This window comes from Coptis chinensis, chromosome 4 (genome assembly GCF_015680905.1).
Source record: "Coptis chinensis isolate HL-2020 chromosome 4, ASM1568090v1, whole genome shotgun sequence".
In the NCBI taxonomy this organism is placed as follows: Eukaryota; Viridiplantae; Streptophyta; class Magnoliopsida; order Ranunculales; family Ranunculaceae; genus Coptis; species Coptis chinensis.
The window spans coordinates 3974820-3992804 of record NC_141459.1 but is presented as its reverse complement, the minus strand read 5'-3'; the positions used below and the strand labels follow the sequence as shown (position 1 = coordinate 3992804).

Here is a 17985-nt window from a genome sequence, read left to right as displayed (position 1 = left end):
GCCTAGAGTTAACAGGAGAAGGGGTGCAAATGAAAATGAGAACTCAGTTAGGTGTTCTAGATGTGGTGTACTTGGCCATAATAAAAGAGGGTGTCAAGGAGGTGAAGTGGGTGGTAATGTTGTTAGAGGAAGATGGACAAGAGGAAGACTAGGTAGGCCAAGAAAAAGACCACTTCCAAATCCATTCTTGCAGGCACCAATCAACCCTGAAGATGGAGCTCAAGTTGCTCCACCAATAAGAGGCAGAGGCAGCATAGGTAGAGGAGAGGCAACTGAAACTCAAAATTTCACTGGAGGAGGCAGGGGAGAGACTGAAACTGAAGATGGAGGAGGCAGAGGAGAGGCTCCCACTGAAACTATTAGTAGAGGAAAAGGAAGTAGGGGCAGCAGAGGTGGAAGAGGAGGAAGGGGCAACAAAGGAGGAAGGGGCAGTAGAGGGGGAAGTGGTAGTAGAAGAGGAATGTGTGCTTCTAATAATGCAACTGAGGCCTCATTTGCCTATTCCCACCCCCGATCGATCCACAACCATCTCAGCCTACAACCCATCTCAGAACCTCCAAAGACAACCGGACTTCAAATGTCAGACCTCCATTGGTGATACCTGCTATGCCTCCCATACAACCACAACAACAGAGAAGGTACAACAACAGAAAAGGTAATATCAAGCCAAGCCTCATGCTCAGTTAATGAGAGACCAGCAAAGAGAGCAAAGAAAGGGAAATAGCCTTGTTTTTTGTGATGGTGCTTATTTTGTGTTAGTTGCTGTGTTGTATGTGTGTTTTGTGGCTTTTGTATTTTTGCCCAAAACAATGCTTTCAATGTGTTTTTTGTTGGAATTTGCTTTCCGTTGTCAAGACATGATTACTATGTTGCTATGATCTGTTTAGTGATTAGTATGTTGCTATGATCAGTTGTCAGGATTACTATGTTGTTATGATATCTTAGTGATTACTATGTTGCTATGATCAGTTGTCAAGACATGATTACAAATAACATTTATTTCATTTCCATTCCTCTCTTCTTTCATACAATTCATCCAAGTGACAACTTTTTCACAAGTTCGGTTACATCACTAGCATTTCCTTTCACCTTCATTTTAATAGGACCCTTAATTGTGACCCGGTAGCTTTCCCTCTTGGCACTTCATATCCTCTTTTTGAAGCCTTTGAAGTCTTGGGCAAGGCTTCTTTGTTCTTGTCTTTGTCTAGGTGTCCCTTTGTCTATCCAAATAAAACCCTTACATCCATCTCTCTTGCATGTTAGAAATCTCATCCAAAACTCCGGTCCCTAGTACTCTTGTACATTTTCATAGTTTTTCCACAACCCCAAGGACAAATTTGTGAGGGCATATATCTTTCCAATGGTTCAAATCGCCACATTGAAAGCAACCAGTAGCCTAAAAAAAGAAAAACATAACCCTCAAATCATGTGCTAAAATTATGTTATTAACCCTTACTCTTTGTAACTAATTTGTAATTAACCCCCAAAAAACCAGACGAAAAAAAACGAGGAAGGAAGCTATAATCAAGAACCCAATCAAGAACAGTAATAGTAAAGACCCTAATAGTAACAACTGAAGGGTCAAAAGTGATACTTACCTGGAGTGACATCTTAGTTGGTTCACCACCACCCATTAGTTATTGTTGGAGAGAGAAGCGAGCTGGATTTTATATGGTTGGGGAAGAAAAGAGTCAACTAATATCGGATAAGTCAAAGAGGATGTCAGAAATTTCAAACGGTTCTTTAACTTTCTAACGGCTCTTTCAAAGGGGTAGTTTGGGCATTATGGAAAAAATGAACAGTGTTTTTAGAGTTCTGAGACAGATTGGGGGTCTAATTGTGATGATTGAAATTTTGGGGGTTAAACACAAAACTCGACATATCTTTGGGGGGATAACTCAAAAAGACTCTAAAATGAAAAGGAGAAATAATAAGGTGTGTGCTGGAGATACTTGCATTTGTCTTATAATTTATTTTGGAGAAACATGGATGTTACGGACGATCCACAAAAACAAAGCACAAAGCATATTGCTTTCGGTTTTAGAGCGGTAAATCATTTCAAAACTTTTTGTCTATCGGGGTAATAAATTTTTCAAGCATTGTTGTCGAGAGAATTAAACTAACGAAAATACATGGAAACAATTAATTGAGGCGCGAGATCCTTTCAACAAGACTCGGGAAACTGGAAGATTGATACTACAAAATTCGACCTCTGCTTAGAGCCATTAATATCGGTGACTTGAATATCGGTGTGGTGCTTTGTATTAGAAAAAGCAGAACCCACGCCAGCTGAAGCCAAAACTCTTGAAGTAGAGTGATGTTCCATTCTACTCTCTGAGAAGAACTAAAATGGATTGTCAAAGAAACTGATCCAATTTCTTTTTCTTTGAAAGGCGGCCATTTTGACTTCTTTGCGATCAAACCTGCGAGGATTGAAATTATCAGTGTCATTCATTGCCTCTAAATTTCTGATTATTTCCCAACACTTTCGTAGTTTAATTTTGACATCACTCTATTATTCTTACTTTAATTTTGGATGAAGAGAAGAATAAGAGAAGAGAAGAATAAGAGAGAGGGTTTGAAGAGATGATTTTTTTTTTTGCAGAGTTAGAAGTGTTTTGTAGAATTGAAAAAAGAGTATAGAAAGAGAGGTTTTTATCTATTTTGGGTTACGAACAATTGAAATCTGCGAAAAAGGGCGTATAATTCCTTTTTTTATGCCGAATTATTGTAAAATCTGATGTGTCAGTCTCAGAGAAAAAAGAGGGACTGACGTGGGTCACTGGGAGCATTTTCCACTACTCAGTATTAATAGTCTTTGATGTGCTACTGGGGGATGTGAAGTTGAACAAGGTCGTTACAAAATGCTATACAAATTGAGTACTCTACTTCAGTTAATCGACACGCACAAGTATTGGCAGCAGAGCTAGCACTAAACGTTGCACAACAACAATAAAGTTGGAGTAATTGAGAGTGATGCTAGATGCATAAATAACAACAAATATAATGGGAAGACTCATTTTGAAAGTTCAATTGAGTGCGTGGTCTTGTATTATCATTGTATGTAGAGCAGTAGTGGCAGAGCTATCCTGGAAAACAATAAGATATCCTGTCAGAGCTGATTTTTGGCCACTTAAAGTGTAAAATGATATACCAAATTCTAGAGTACACAGAATGTATATGCGCTGTCACATCTGGGCCCTCCATTAGCCAGGGGTGAGGGTGTATTGCATGGCGGAGTCTCTACTCAAGGGTGTATTGTACCAGCACACCCATAAGAGGGTGTACTCTAGAATTGCTAAAATGATATAAGGTTGTGGAACCTAAAAAGCTTACTTTTACCGACCTCAACAATTTTGCTAGCTTGGAAGGCTTTTAAGCTCTATTGCTGATAATCTTTATAAGCATCTAGCATCTATCATATACATGTATGTGTCTGTTTATAGTTATGTAGTTATTCACCTATTTCAGTAGAAGATATCAATCAAACTTTTGTTGTAGTAAGGCAGTAATACAGAAGCCACGAATTAATTACTTGAACAAATGAGCATGGCCTCTTAATGACATCCTATGTTAGTTAAGAGTATCTCTAGGTGGAGGTATCACCTGCATATTTGCCTCCACCATTCGGAATTTTGCGAAAAACCATCTCTAGGTGGAGGTATCACCTGTCTAGCCGCATCCGTGGATGCAAATTTGCGGTTTCGGATACGGATGTGGCGCGGCAGTGACAATGTCGCATGGGTTTTTTTTTAGAGCATGTCTAGGTGGTAGTATAAGAGCATCTCTAGGTGGTGGTAGCATACTCTTCAAATTTGAAGAATGCTACCACAGAATCTGATAGTAAATTTCACCAACTTTTTCTTCATATTTGAAAGAAAAAGTTAGGAATATTCAAAAACTCACGCGACATTCCATCTGAAATAAGATTCATCTTGGCGTGGTGTTGGTCAAAGTCAAAAACTTGGGGCGACATTAGTAATCTTGCGCGCGACATTACGCGATCCCATCCAAACCTGATTTGCGAACAAGAATGCGAACGATTGGGTTATCGACCGCGAATGACCACCTAGAGTTGGAATTCGGGGAAATTCCGCATTTCTTCAAATTTGAAGAATGCGACCCGCGGATCGATCCACCTAGAGATGCTCTAACCTGCCTTTTTCTTCATATTTGAAAGAAAAGTTAGGAATATTTCGGAATTCCATCTATAAGTGGTAGCAAATCCGATCGCATCACCTACTTGTTCGCATTCTTGTTCGCAAATTTGGATGCGGATGCGGATGCGGAGCGACATTACAAATGTCGCCCCACTTTTTTTTTTTGACTTTGACTAGCACCCATGTAATCGCATCGCAGCGCCACTCCTAATGTTGCGTGGGGGTTTTTTTTTTTTTACTTTTGGAATGGTTGCGCGCCACTCTTAATATCATGTGGGTTGTTTTGGAATTATACTTGGGCGACACTCCAACTGTCGCGAAACAGTGGTAATGTCGCGTGGGTTGACCTTTGCTTATCGAATTTGCGACCACTTAGAGTTGGTCGAAATTTACGACCTAGCTTCTTCAAACTTTTTCTTCAAATATGAAAAGTATGCTACCACCACCTAGAGATGCTCTTACTTTTTAAATTTGGCTCGACAGTGGGAATGTCGCGTGTTTTTTTTTTTTCACTTTTTTCAACCTGGGGCGATAGTGGTAATGTCGCGCAAGGTAGACCATATTCTAAATTTGTGACTGTTATTTGCTTCCACCTAGATACTTACATCAAATTTTGCAGATACTTACCTCAAATTTCGGCCTCAAACATGTAGGTGATACTACCACCACCTAGAGATGCTCTTAGACTTAAGAGTACGTACACAAATGAGCATTGAACATGTATGTTGATTGGTAAACTCGCAACCATATGTCTCAGTCGCCAACCGTTTTGAGTATTTGTATGGTGATTTCAATGACATTTCCTTGTGATATTCTTGAATATGGAGGTTCCTCTAAAGGTTTTGGTTTGTGGATTACAAATTTGAGGTTGCATTGTTTCAAGTAACATAACGCTGCACTCCTCCACTAGCTAGATCAAACTTCTCAGTAGTGACTATTGAGTTATATTCGAGACTTGGACTTAAAGCTTCTAAACCAATCAACATAGGTAGGAATATAATCAATAAATTTGACATGACTTCTTGAATATCATAGTTTTCTAATTTATATTTGATAAGAACAAGACAATGTAGAGAATAATCGATATAAAGTTTCCGTCTCTTATTGTGGAAAATAGTAGGAAATGTAGCTGATAGTCCCATACCGATAATAAGCAAGAAACTGAACATGCAAAATGTAGCAGTCGTGCTGTGAGCAGAGAGCGAACTATTCTTTCCCCTTTTACTAAAGAACAAGTATGCGAACCATGCTATAGATTGGTTGTTTTCAAATCTTTAAATATGTCTTTACCAAAAAAAAAATCTTTAAATATGTCGCTCTAACATATTTAAAAAACAATATAAAACATTAGGAGGGGTTGATACGTGAAGAAATTTTCTAAATTATTTTAAATAATATAAAAACTAATTCTAGTTTTAGTGAGAGGCCAGAGATTTTTTTTTTTATAAATTACTTAATACGGAGGGAGCTGATTAGAATAATTGAGGGAGGTGTTTCTAAATTGTAAAACACGAGAGATCAGAAATAGTCTATTCGGTTGAGAAGTATAGTTCCTGATAATCGGGCTATCATATAGTATAGATATACGGGGTGCTCTTCATTTAACCGCATAAACTTATTTTTGGAGGCCTTACTACTTTTGTAGCCGTAGTGCTAGACCGACACACTTATTTGACTTACCATTTGGACATACTGATATGTCAAAAGTCATAATCATTGATTTACATAGAGATAGGTGTCCGTGTGTATTGCAATGCAAACTAACGTTATCCAAATAGTGGGTTGGAATAGTAGCTCTAAAAAGTAAGTCGTGTAGCACTACTCCTTTTGTAGTTGGCCCTAGCAAAATAACTGATAAATTTGAGATAAGATAGCCTGCGTAACTTGTGGTGACCTGCAACTGTGTACCAAGCCAAAAGAACTCCTGTGAGTGACACAATTTGGGTTGGGGGGACCTTGGATATACGTTGAGATTTTTGTGTGTGTCTGAAGAAGAGACACATTATATTTAAACGTTAGAACATAGAATACACACTATGTGAACAGATACTGAGAAGAATACAGAGCCAAGAAGCATCTCAGAAGCTTCAAGGTTGAGAATCCACGGACTTATTTGGATTATTCAGGTCAGTATACATTTAATGTACGTACGGTATGTGCAAGATGATGTTGCTTGGTCTCTGCTTCTGGGAACTTTCCTTCAGAAGTTAGTACTGCACTTAGTTTTGTTTGAAGCTTGAATCATGTGTTGTTTTTGGGCTACGCTGTCTAAGCTCAGAACACTAAAGAGGGAAGATGAGCGTGCTGGTACCGACCCATTGTCCAGAAGCTAGACACCTATACCCACACCATTTACACTTGAACTTGGGACAAACTAGAAATTGTGATGTGATTTAACCAACCCAATTGCTGTTGTGGCCTCTATATTATATTATGAAGTCTTCCGTTTCTAGGGGTCTTCTTTATGTGTTTAGTATAGTATTGTAGTTTGCAAGGACTTTTTCTTCTGGTTTTCATAATATCTGTCATATAAAAGTATCACTCAAATTCTGTCCAACAGAATAGTGTTTTAATATTAGTGACTCCACCTCACAAATTCATTAAAATGATGATTTATACTAAATTTGAATTGGTCCAGTTTTTTTTATCGTCTATAGTATTCATTAATTGGCTTATTGCTACCGTTAAGATCCTTCATTAGCATTAAAATTTATAGAAATTCTCTTAAACAGATTATATAGTGTCTTGACACAGTTTATTTAGTATTTTGAACAGCTTATTTAGTGTCTTGCCCACAACTATGTTAATAAGCGTAAATAAAAGTTCAAGACACTATATAAACTGTTTAAGACACTATAATAATCCGTTTAAGAGAAGGCCTATTCAAATTTATCCTTATTAGTGAGTAGAATATTTTTTTTTTCTTATTTTGGTTTGCTGTCTTATAGAATAGATGAAAATGAATTTTTTTTTCTTCTTATTTTGGTTTGCTGTCTTATGGAATAGATGAAAATGACATTAGTTTATTAGACAGTGACATGCAATGATAACGTGCAAGATTGATATTATCCGCTTCAAGTAAGTGAGACTATCTATTATAATCTCACAATTAAGGAAAAATTTTCTTTGTTTGAGCTGATTTGTTAAATTAAGTACTCCTTTTCTATCTAATGAATATATATAAACAATTGGTATTGACATTTTCCAGCCTAAATTTAGCGGTTAGGTGCTTGCTAAAATCCATTATGGAAAAATGATGTGGTGGGATGATATAAGCCACTTGAAATAAAAAAGATTATACTTTAATTTAAGTGCTTCACAAATACAAATTAGTGAAAATGCTCCAAGACTAGTTCATATTGTATACGAACTATGAAGGGAGATCGTACATTATATCTCAAACTAAAAGGTACCAAATTACCTCAAACAGACAAACTAAAATAGGAAAAGGAATACTAATGGGCAGTTGGGCACACACACACAGATGCTGAGAAACTGCACCGTAACACTCCTCTAAATTGTGGTGATCCCGCCAAGTATGCTCCACATATATAGGTTAGTAAGTTAGTTTATGAAACAGGTTGTTCACCAATCATTCTAGCAGGGTTGGCACCAGTGCAAACTCTTCAAAAATAGATTGCTTATTAGCATTTCTCAGATGGATTTCATGGGTAGGTGCGATCAATTACACATTATTATATGTATGTATATATATAACACAGTTGGCCTTGTGTAGCTGGCAAGAGAGCAGGACTTCTAGTTTGTCTCTGATGTTCTTCATATGAACATGGTGTAACTGTGTAAGGCTTTTAAAAGCGACAGAAAGGGAAGGAACTATACATATTATTACACTATTCAAACCAACCGTTCTCAAATTCCTCGTCTCCCTAACTAAGATATATATGGTTGGGGTTAAGGTGAACCAAAGAGTAGTAGCATCATGCGTGGTATGCTGGAGCATTGTTATGTTGATTGAGGCGGGAAGAGCAGATAGGCTCTTGAGAGTTTTTGATGAAGATAGTTCTGTGGAAAAAGATATGGAAAGTGAATGGTTTTTGGTCAAGTTTATTAACTTCCTATGGCTAAGTAGAACTCCTTATCATCATGTTTGGCCGGTAAGTACATACGCTATAATGAATACATAGCACTGTTGGTGGACTATGTTTAAGTTTGAGAAAATACTATTTAACATATTTTTAATCTGCATGGATAGATGCACTCAGCTTGTATAATCTTGTGCTACTTTCTTTTAGAGTTCAGCTTTGTTAGGCTGCACTTGGCGTTGCTGATAATCGGAAGGTGGTTTCCCCTTTGATGCTTTTTCTAATCACTTCGTAGACATGAAACACACTCTGAATCATCGAGTTTTAGAAAAAGAGATCGAAGGGCTGGAATCTGTATGTCTGGGGAAAAGCAGCTTCAAAACTTCAGCAATGCCGAATGCATCCTTAATAAATATGGAAGTCAACTTGTATTACTAAATGGTGGGTTCGGCAGGAGTTGGAGTTTGGTTGGAAATTGGTGGTGGGGACGACAATAGGGTTCTTTGGGGCAGCTTTGGGGAGCATTGGAGGTGTTGGTGGTGGTGGCATTTTTGTGCCCATGCTCACCTTGATTATTGGCTTCGATCCCAAATCTTCAACTGCCATTTCAAAATGTAAGTAAATGGCAGCATGCTTCTTTTATAATTATTGTCACTGTCAATATATAGTTATAGACTAAATTATATAGTTCAGGCAGAAATAGACGCTCACTGAGATCACAAGTTCACAACTATCTAATACCTTTATAACCTCTATTATATCAGATGTAAGTACTTGACTAAATTAAACATAATAAGCATCATTGATTTTGTAATCTGCATTTCATAAACAAGCATGAGGCATGCACTTGCTGAGAGTAAACTTTCCTCCACAGCTAAAGTCGTAGATGTGACTTGTTCAGCTCTGAGCTCTTATAATGACCATTTTTACTCCCACTACCATTTTTGGGCTTTAAAAAAAGCATGAAAACTAAAATTTTAGGTTTATAAGTGGAACTGAGGCTAAGCAAAGGAGATGCAGTCTCTTGTTTGCCAGGAGTTAGAATACAACAGAACGCAAAAGAAGATACTCCCTGTTTAGCAGAAATTTTGGTGGTAATGAAAATTGTCATTTGAATTCAAAGGTGTTGGATAAAAAATTTCCAGTTTCACTAATATAATAACACTGACAGCCATTCAAAATCTAAAAGCGAAGCACAAATTCTATTAAGCATAAAAATGTCCAATCTAACAGGGTCACTATCAGGTGCAGCACTCAAGGGCATTTCTTCAAATTTATTCAGATATATAAACGCAAACAAAATGAACTACAAACAACATTGTTAATAAATATCTAGTATTGTTAATAAATATCTAGTCCTCCTCATTTTCAACCCACCTGAACCTATGCTGAGGAAGCAGAAATGAATTTGGATTTCGATATTATCACTACTGCATTGCCTATATAAGATCTTCTTTTCCTGCAGGTATGATCATGGGTGCAGCTGGGTCGACAGTATACTACAATCTGAAGCTACGACATCCAACACTCGACTTGCCAATCATAGATTACGACCTTGCCTTACTCTTTCAGCCAATGCTCATGTTAGGCATCAGCATTGGAGTTGTTTTTAACATTATATTCGCCGACTGGATGGTTACAATTCTTCTCATCATTCTATTCGTAGGTAAATATTTGCTATGGTACTAATTAAGCAATTTCTGTTTGCTACAGAACATAACTCTCAGTACACACTGCTGGTTCAGTGGTTGTCTTATGATCTTATCTACTTGAAACCAAATCAAAATTAAATTAAATTAAAAAAATAAAACGAAAAGAATTACGTCTATCAGAAACTAACGAAGCAATCTTCGGCAACATTAAATGTTGTAGGTACATCGACCAAGGCATTATTTAAAGGCATTGAAACATGGAAGGAAGAAACGATAATGAAAAAGGCAAGGTCTTTCCCTTACTATTTGTATTCTCCAATTTCAACCACACTTATAAACGTTTTCGGTTTCGGTTTCACATGATTTTCAGGAAGCTGCCAACTCATTGGTGTCAGAGTCCAAGCAGAATGGTAAGCCTCTCAAATGGTGCCCTCCACAAACTTTCTCATGCATATTTAGTTGAGAGAGTTGTCCATTTACAAGGGTGTTGTGTGTGTGTGTCAGAGAGAGAGTGAGAGAAGGTTTGGCGTGTGTGTGGGGTGGGGCACTGGTCGCTATACTCTTGTGACAGGAGAAGACCAAGGACATTTTGGAGTTCTTGAGTTCCATATCAAGATAATTATTTCCTGTATTAAGAGACACGAGATACCTACCAGAGACTGTAAGGGGTACGATACGAAACAAATGAGATTCTTCTAATTCCTTTAAAGAAATGCAAATATACCCATGATCGCCTTAGCCAAAAGAGAAACGAGGACACAACGCCCGACCGCTATTTCCTTGGATGACGTTCAAACATAAACCCAAAGTCATTCACTTGCGCAAAGGGATTCACCAGAAAAATCAAAATCAAAATCAAAATGAAGGGGAAACTTGTTTCGAAAAAGATCTTGAGAAAGGAAACTATATGGGAGGAAGCTAGCATGCTGCTTGCCTTATACCCAGGGTCCTTTTGAGTCTATACTGATTCAGTCCAAAATGCTAGAGATGGTTCCTATATTTTTAAAAGAGAATTCATAATGGAAATGAAAACTTTAATCTCCAATCCAAACAATAAGGCAACATAAGAAAAACATCGAATTCAGGTAAAGACGTAATCCTTGATCTGCTGAAAGCACATCAAGGTGGTTCAGACCTTCGTCCAATGGGTGCCAAGCACCACTATTGTGAGCAAATGGTGGACCAAAAAGTGTTCTAGTTTTACTTATTTATAAGCAAACTATCCCAAGCAAGAATGCATACCTTATTAGGCGTAACCTCTTGAACCACTGACCTTGTTCTTTGGATTTACAGATGATTCTAGACAGGACTACACGCCCTTACCTAGTGGTCCAGCTGCTTTGCGTAGTGATGAGGTAAAGTAATGTCAAAAGTTACAATGTTGCAAGCACTGGTGGATTGTAATTATACTTACTGCTTTCTTCAGGTTTCCCTGATGGACAATGTCTACTGGAAAGATTTTATGCTGCTTCTGTTTGTATGGGTATCCTTCCTAGCCATACAATTGGTCAAGGTGAGCCGTTTACTCTATTCTTAAGAAGAAAGTTAAGAATATAAAATACAATCAACTACCCAAGCGAGAAGCTTTTGTTTAAATACAGCTATCACATATATTAAAAACAGAAATGGAAGGCTTTCAACCTTCCAAGTTCCAAGACAAGAGAATTAGACTTAAATGTGTTTGTGTCTAATACCATTTGCATCAAAACTTATACCTGTTTCTTATTGAAAGCCTTATATCTGATTTCAGATTTGAATGGATTAAACACCAAAGCAGAATGATCAGTACTTACCCTTGTTTGTGCAGACTTATGCTGAGAAATGCTCTGTGGAATACTGGATTCTGATTTCACTGCAGGTAAAATATTCAACCCACTTTTAAGTCTTTAACTAATAGCACTTTAAGAGTCTAAAGTACACAATATAGTGCTAGGAAGAGCATAGATATGATGCTTCCCCTAGCCGTGAAACGTGTTTTTTTTTAAGTTAGAACTTTTTTCTTGCTACTTAGGTGCTTCAGAGCACAAGGTAGTCCACATTATTATGAGTCTTTTTCCCTTGAAGAGATCTCGAAAAAGCTTCCTTTTCTGATTGATCTTTTCAGGGATAAAACTTATTTACCAATGATTTAGGAGGGTGGGTCCCCATATACCCTGAAATATGCTGGAGATGGCTGTTAAAGTTGCTTCAAAAGTGTTATCTATCTTCTGTTCATCAGTAGAGTAAAATTATAAGCATTATATATATAACGTGAGACAAAGATTTGAGATATGATAATCTGAGGTTTCCTCCATATTACCTCTTTCGTACTTCTTACACACCTTGTCCCAAGCCTCATGTTGCAAATGGTTGCTCAGGTCAGATACAAACTAATCCGAAGGAATTGGACTCTGAACGCTTAACAGTCTCAGATTTTGCTTCATATAATATACATTAGTTTGATCATGTTCAGGTACCAATCGCTGTCTCTGTATCTCTCTATGAAGCCATCTGCTTATACAAAGGAAATAGGGTGATAGCATCTATTGGAAAGGAAACCACAAACTGGAAAGTGCACCAGCTTCTTCTTTACTGTTTTTGTGGCATAACTGCTGGCGTAGTTGGGGGACTTCTTGGGCTTGGAGGAGGATTCATTTTGGGACCTCTATTTCTTGAATTAGGAGTTCCTCCCCAGGTACGTGTTACTCTTATATATATGTGTAATCTCAACAACCAAGCGCCCCTCTCGTAATTGTTTGTAGACAACGATTAGTTGAACATGTTAGTTGAAAAGTACAAAATATTGAAGTCTTACTTCTAACGCTTTACAGATGAAAATCCAGCAGCTGTACGTTTATCCGTATTTATTTTCTGTACGTGATCATACAATTTCATGAATTTAATCATGTCTGTTTAAAACTATTAGATATCCTATCTTTCGAGAACAATAGTTACAAGATGGAACTTTAAGGGTTTACTATGCCTGAAACTAAAAAGACTTTTACGATTTACCATACTTGTCGACCGAATGATGCATGTCAATCTCATTGGCCATCTTAGAAAAACAAACATAAAATCTTGTCACTTTAAAAGTAAATTTTACAAAGTATCCTTGCAGGGAAAACAGAACACTTTTTGGACAATGAAGAAGTTATAGTCTATCAATACTACATAGTCAGTCGAAGAATCTCAAATGTCATAAAACTAATCAGAATAATAGAAGAGTACAAGACTGCTAGCCTATTTACAAACAGTCCCAGTCTCCCAGATTTAGAAGGATGTGGTGCTTTAAATTTGAAGGACCACATCCATTTCTTCTAAATATTAAGTTCTGATAATCAGTAATGTCTGTGAGACTGTGACAGATCTCCAAATGTTAGGGGATGTGATCACTATACTCATAATGTTATTCATTTCTTGCAGGTTGCAAGTGCAACATCTACATTTGCAATGGCATTCTCATCCTCCATGTCGGTTATACAATACTACCTTCTAAAACGCTTCCCAGTTCCATATGGTGAGTAAAACAACTATTGGTTTCCAACTAAGGGACACCCTAAGGGACATGTGTCAGATATAAGTGTAGGAGAAAAACACACACATACACACACACACACACACACACACAGATTGAGGCATCACAATAACCCGTAAACCGTAAACAAAAGAAGAAACCATATCAAGCTATTCACTATCAATGAAATAACTATAAAATTTGATTCATACTCTGCTGCAGCGGCTTATTTCGTTCTAGTCGCCACAATTGCTGCTTTCACAGGACAACACATTGTGAGAAAGTTGATTATGCTTCTTGGTCGAGCGTCTTTGATCATCTTTATCTTGGCATTAACCATCTTTGTGAGCGCAATCAGTTTAGGTAAATAGCTCTATAAAGATTTTGGCTCAATTAAATATATTCATTTATCTACCTTGAGGGCTGAAATTCAATACTGTTCTGCAGGTGGGGTGGGTATAGCAAATATCGTTGAGAAGCTGGTGAATCATGAACATATTGGGTTTGAAAGTATGTGTCAGTCCTAGACAAGTCATGTACTCAAACTAGCTATTCTATGCTCTAGCAGTTCTTAGTTAGCAAAACCATCCTATTACTCTTTGTTTGACAACTATTTTTTGTAAATTGAATCTGAAAACAGTTATCGACTGCTAATATTAATATCAACTACCTAGGTTTTGTCCAAACGTGCCTACATGATTTTAAATCTGTGAGTAATGGAAATTGAACAGCTCAACAATTGTTCAAGGTTTCAGAGCTTTCTTTGCTTTTTTCTGGATTTCTCCTGGTGTCTATATAACGAATTCCTCACACACAAGGAAAAACATGAAAGATAAAAACAACTAAGTTGATCTTTGGTTTGTACTTAATGAAGAAGGCATCCTTGTTGTGTTTTTTGTACATGGTCTGGCAGCAATCAGATTTACCCTAAACAAAGTTTTGCTTATTTCTTTTCTGTTATGCATTCTACAAAAATAAGCAATTCGGTATGCTATGAAAACATGAGTATAACTTCTGTTCAAGGGACTCATGGTTGCAACAGAAAATAAACAAAATGCTCAACAGATGCAACATACACACCATTTTCACAAATTCTCAATGCTATCAATAAGTAACCTTCTCACACAAACAAAACAACATACACTAAACATTCTAAAACAAAAGACATATCAACAACTAAACACATACTAGAATCACTTCCATTTCGCATAAAACCTTTGATCACTCCACAACAACATTTTCTGCAACGACAAGTCCACATTCCTTGCCTTTAAATGCAAATGCCTAGGAACAATCCTTGTATCCAAACTAAATGCAAAATACTGCGGAAACACCTTCAATTCCTCAACAACACATCTCTCCATCTCCTCAGCCAAATACTCAACCTTCCCCCTCAAATTATTCTCAATACTATATCCAAAAATCGCAGGTAATCTCCCACAAACCCTTCTCGCCTCGTCATTGGTTAACCCCAAACTCTGTAAATACCCAATCTTCTCAACAAACTTGTCTACTCTAGTGTTCAATAAATGCGCATTTAGATTAGAAGGCGAGTTCAACTTCTTTAACCCCAAGTCTTTAAGAAAATCAAGCGTGGGCCTTAAAGAATCATCAATATCGGATAAAAGAAGGTCGGGGCAACGGAGGATTAAGTCGCGTGAATCATCTTGAGATGCCAAGAGTGAAGTGGTTAGGAATTCAAAGACAGGGTTGATGTCGGTTGGGACAATGTCTGAGGAGAAGAGTTCTGGGCAGAGGAAGGCTAGTTTCTTGATTTGTTGATCAGAAAACGACTTGTATTTCAAGTAGTTTATGAGTGTGAGGATTTGGTGTATTGTTTGTGGAGAGAAGAATTTTTTTTTAGTGGTGGGAGAGATGATGTTTAGAGATTTGAGGTAACGAATGTTTTCGCGGTGAGATGTAGGGAAGCGGATTAGAAGAGGAGGGTGTGTTGAAGAAGAAGGAGGGAGAGGTTTGTGAGGAGTTTTGTTTGGAGAGACTGAAGAGACAGTTGGGAAGTAGAGAGAGTGAACTAACATTTTTCTGTTTATTTTAGCGGGAAAAATAACTACCTACCTCACAATAAAATAGTTTGGGTGTTTGGGATAAGGTGTTAAGTCTTTAAGAATCTGTGTGGTGTAGTTTAACACTTTCACCAACTCAGCAATAAGCTGATGTGAAATTGTCAAAATGAAGGTGATTATACAGATTGAGAGGAGAAGCCCCTATGGTGGCAGGAATAATAATGTTTGTGGAGTTTGGTTTTATGCAGAATTTTTGCACAGAAATAAATTGAATTGAGTATTTCAGATCTTCAATGTACAAAATGGATACATGTCATGTCAAAGTTAAGGGATGCTACCCATAGAGACACAGAGAGAAGCAAGAAGAAAATCAATCGAAATTTGCCCACTCCGTTTGCTTGCGTCAATGAATCCTAGTATGTGACAAAACCATTTGCTTCTCGATCTCCCTCTCTTAATTTCAATCTGATTGAATGTGATTTCTGGTCCAGATTTAGGGATTTCATCATCTCTTTCTTAGTTCTTCGTCACTCTTTTTCCTCGCATTCGAAGAGGTAAGTTTTTTTTATTCATTTCTTAAATGAAAGCTAATGGAAGAGCTAGTTCGTCTTTGTGTGCTTGGTATAAGTGTGAGGGAGTAATATTCACATCCAATGAATATCACACGCGTTTCCAGCATATACAGAACTACCAACTGACCTCATATTATATCCTCGTCCTCCAAGCTCACTTCATAGTGACTCGACTCAGGCAAGCGACTTATGCAACTCGCACGCAGAGCAATGTCACTATCAACTGATCTCATGTACTCGTTCTGCGAGCTCGCTTTAAAGTGACTCAAGTAGAGTAGACGACCTCGCCTAGAGGCGATCTCCTCAGTGCTCACTCTCCCCATCCCACAACGGTTCGTAACGTATGTCTTTATGACTGTCATCAAGACCGAAACTTCAAGTACGCATCACAGTAAATGTCCATAACTCGCCATCATGGCTTGCAAGTGACCTGAAGACCTGAATCTGACCTGACGTGGGAGAGCAGGAGGCGCGGACACTTTGCCTATATAAATAGCTAGGATGAGGAACTACGTCTGACCTGATTCAAGTTTCACAAGAGAACTTGATACGTAGGTAGTTCGTCCATACGAACTCGGTCAAATCCAATACACGATTCACATCTCCCCCAACTAGCCTACGTTTGTAAGGTTAATCTAAATCTAACCTTTACAATAAACTTTGAAAAAAATGAATCCTCTCTTTCTAGTAGCTTGGCTGGTGTGTAGTATTCCACTTTTCTTCCTGCAAATTGATCAATTACTATAAATATCAATTTCTATGTCATATTTACTTGTTTTATTAGTTTGATTACTTGTTATTGTTAAAGTTGAAGTTTGATTAGTTTCACATATGTGAAAAACTTAGCCGTTGATCGATCTTCTGTTAATTCTTTCTTATTACCTGATCACCTTCACCAATGTTGGTGTGTATACAAGGGTTGGTATCATTTTGGTAACAGTGTGAAAACAAGACCTCATACGTTAGAGACTTCATTTATGGCTTTTGTACTTGGGTTACATATCTCTACACTATATGATAGCGGGATATTTAGCAACCCCTTTCCACTATCGAGTAGGCAATTTGTAATCTCCATAGTTGCTCAATTTCGAAACACCTCCCTCACAAAAATTAAAACAAACCCCCTATTTATTAATAATTTAGAAAAACATCTCTAATATCACTTAAATTATATAATTATCCCCAATTTCCCTCGCTAATATTCGAACAAACTCTCTTTTATTAATAATTTAGAAAAACCTTTCTAATGTCACTTAAATAACATAATTATTATTCCCTATTAAAAAAAATACATGAGTCTTTCCTATATAATTACAATTACCAATTACAATTAGAATCCAAAAAAATCATATGATAGCCGGGTATTTAGCAACCCCTCTCCACTGTCGAGTAGGCAATTTGTAATCTCCATAGTTGCTCAATTTCAAAACACCTCCCTCACAAAAATGAGAACAAACCCCCTATTTATTAATAATTTAGAAAAGCCTCCCTAATATCACTTAAATTATATAATTATCCCCAATTTCCCTCGCTAATATTCGAACAAGCTCTCTTTTATTAATAATTTAGAAAAACCTTTCTAATGTCACTTAAATAACATAATTATTATTTTCTATTAAAAAAAATAGATGAGTCTTTCCTACATAATTACAATTACCAATTACAATTAGAATCCAAAAAAATCATGTAATTATTCCCTATTAAAAAAATAGATGAGCCTTTCCTACATAATTATAATTACCAATTACAATTAGAATCCAAAAAAATCATGTTAACTATGGAACTCGAGGGACGGGTTTCAAGACTTTAGAAAAAAAAAAACCAATGCATAGATTACATCCACATTAAGTATTCAGTCTCCAGTATTCAGGTAGCAGTCAAGTCTAAACTGTAACTATGTTTCAGGTAGCAGTCAAGCCTAAATGCAAGTATGTTTAAGGTAGCAGTCAAGCTTTAACTGCAAGTATGTTTCAGGTAGCAATCAAGCCTAAACTGCAGTCTTCAGTATTCAAGTAGCAGTCAAGCCTAAATTGCAAGTATG

The 17985-nt window shown here is 37.1% G+C and overlaps 2 protein-coding genes across 5 annotated transcripts; one reads left to right on the top strand and one right to left on the bottom strand.

The window, feature by feature from the left end:
• The first annotated feature begins 6102 nt into the window (after positions 1-6102).
• Positions 6103-14034, top strand: LOC147501290 (sulfite exporter TauE/SafE family protein 3-like). Of its 4 annotated transcripts, XM_086606320.1 has the most exons (14): positions 6219-6286; positions 7741-7831; positions 7897-8275; positions 8658-8817; positions 9669-9869; positions 10076-10140; positions 10226-10265; positions 11149-11210; positions 11282-11368; positions 11663-11713; positions 12308-12529; positions 13258-13351; positions 13571-13711; positions 13796-14034. In XM_086606320.1, exons 3-14 carry the CDS (start codon positions 8063-8065, stop codon positions 13873-13875), a joined length of 1416 nt encoding a protein of 471 aa, XP_086462446.1. In that variant the 5' UTR covers positions 6219-6286; positions 7741-7831; positions 7897-8062; the 3' UTR covers positions 13876-14034. The 4 variants fall into 4 exon arrangements, with proteins under 4 accessions (XP_086462448.1, XP_086462449.1, XP_086462446.1 ...); XM_086606322.1 differs by lacking the exons at positions 7741-7831; positions 7897-8275 and having other exon boundaries at positions 6103-6286; positions 8414-8817; XM_086606323.1 differs by lacking the exons at positions 7741-7831; positions 7897-8275 and having other exon boundaries at positions 6150-6286.
• A 345-nt stretch (positions 14035-14379) lies between these two features.
• On the bottom strand, positions 14380-15650 carry LOC147501289 (Mitochondrial transcription termination factor family protein). The gene has a single exon (XM_086606324.1). The coding sequence runs from the start codon at positions 15385-15387 to the stop codon at positions 14542-14544; it is 846 nt and encodes a 281-aa protein (XP_086462450.1). The 5' UTR covers positions 15388-15650; the 3' UTR covers positions 14380-14541.
• Between the last annotated feature and the right edge of the window lie 2335 nt (positions 15651-17985).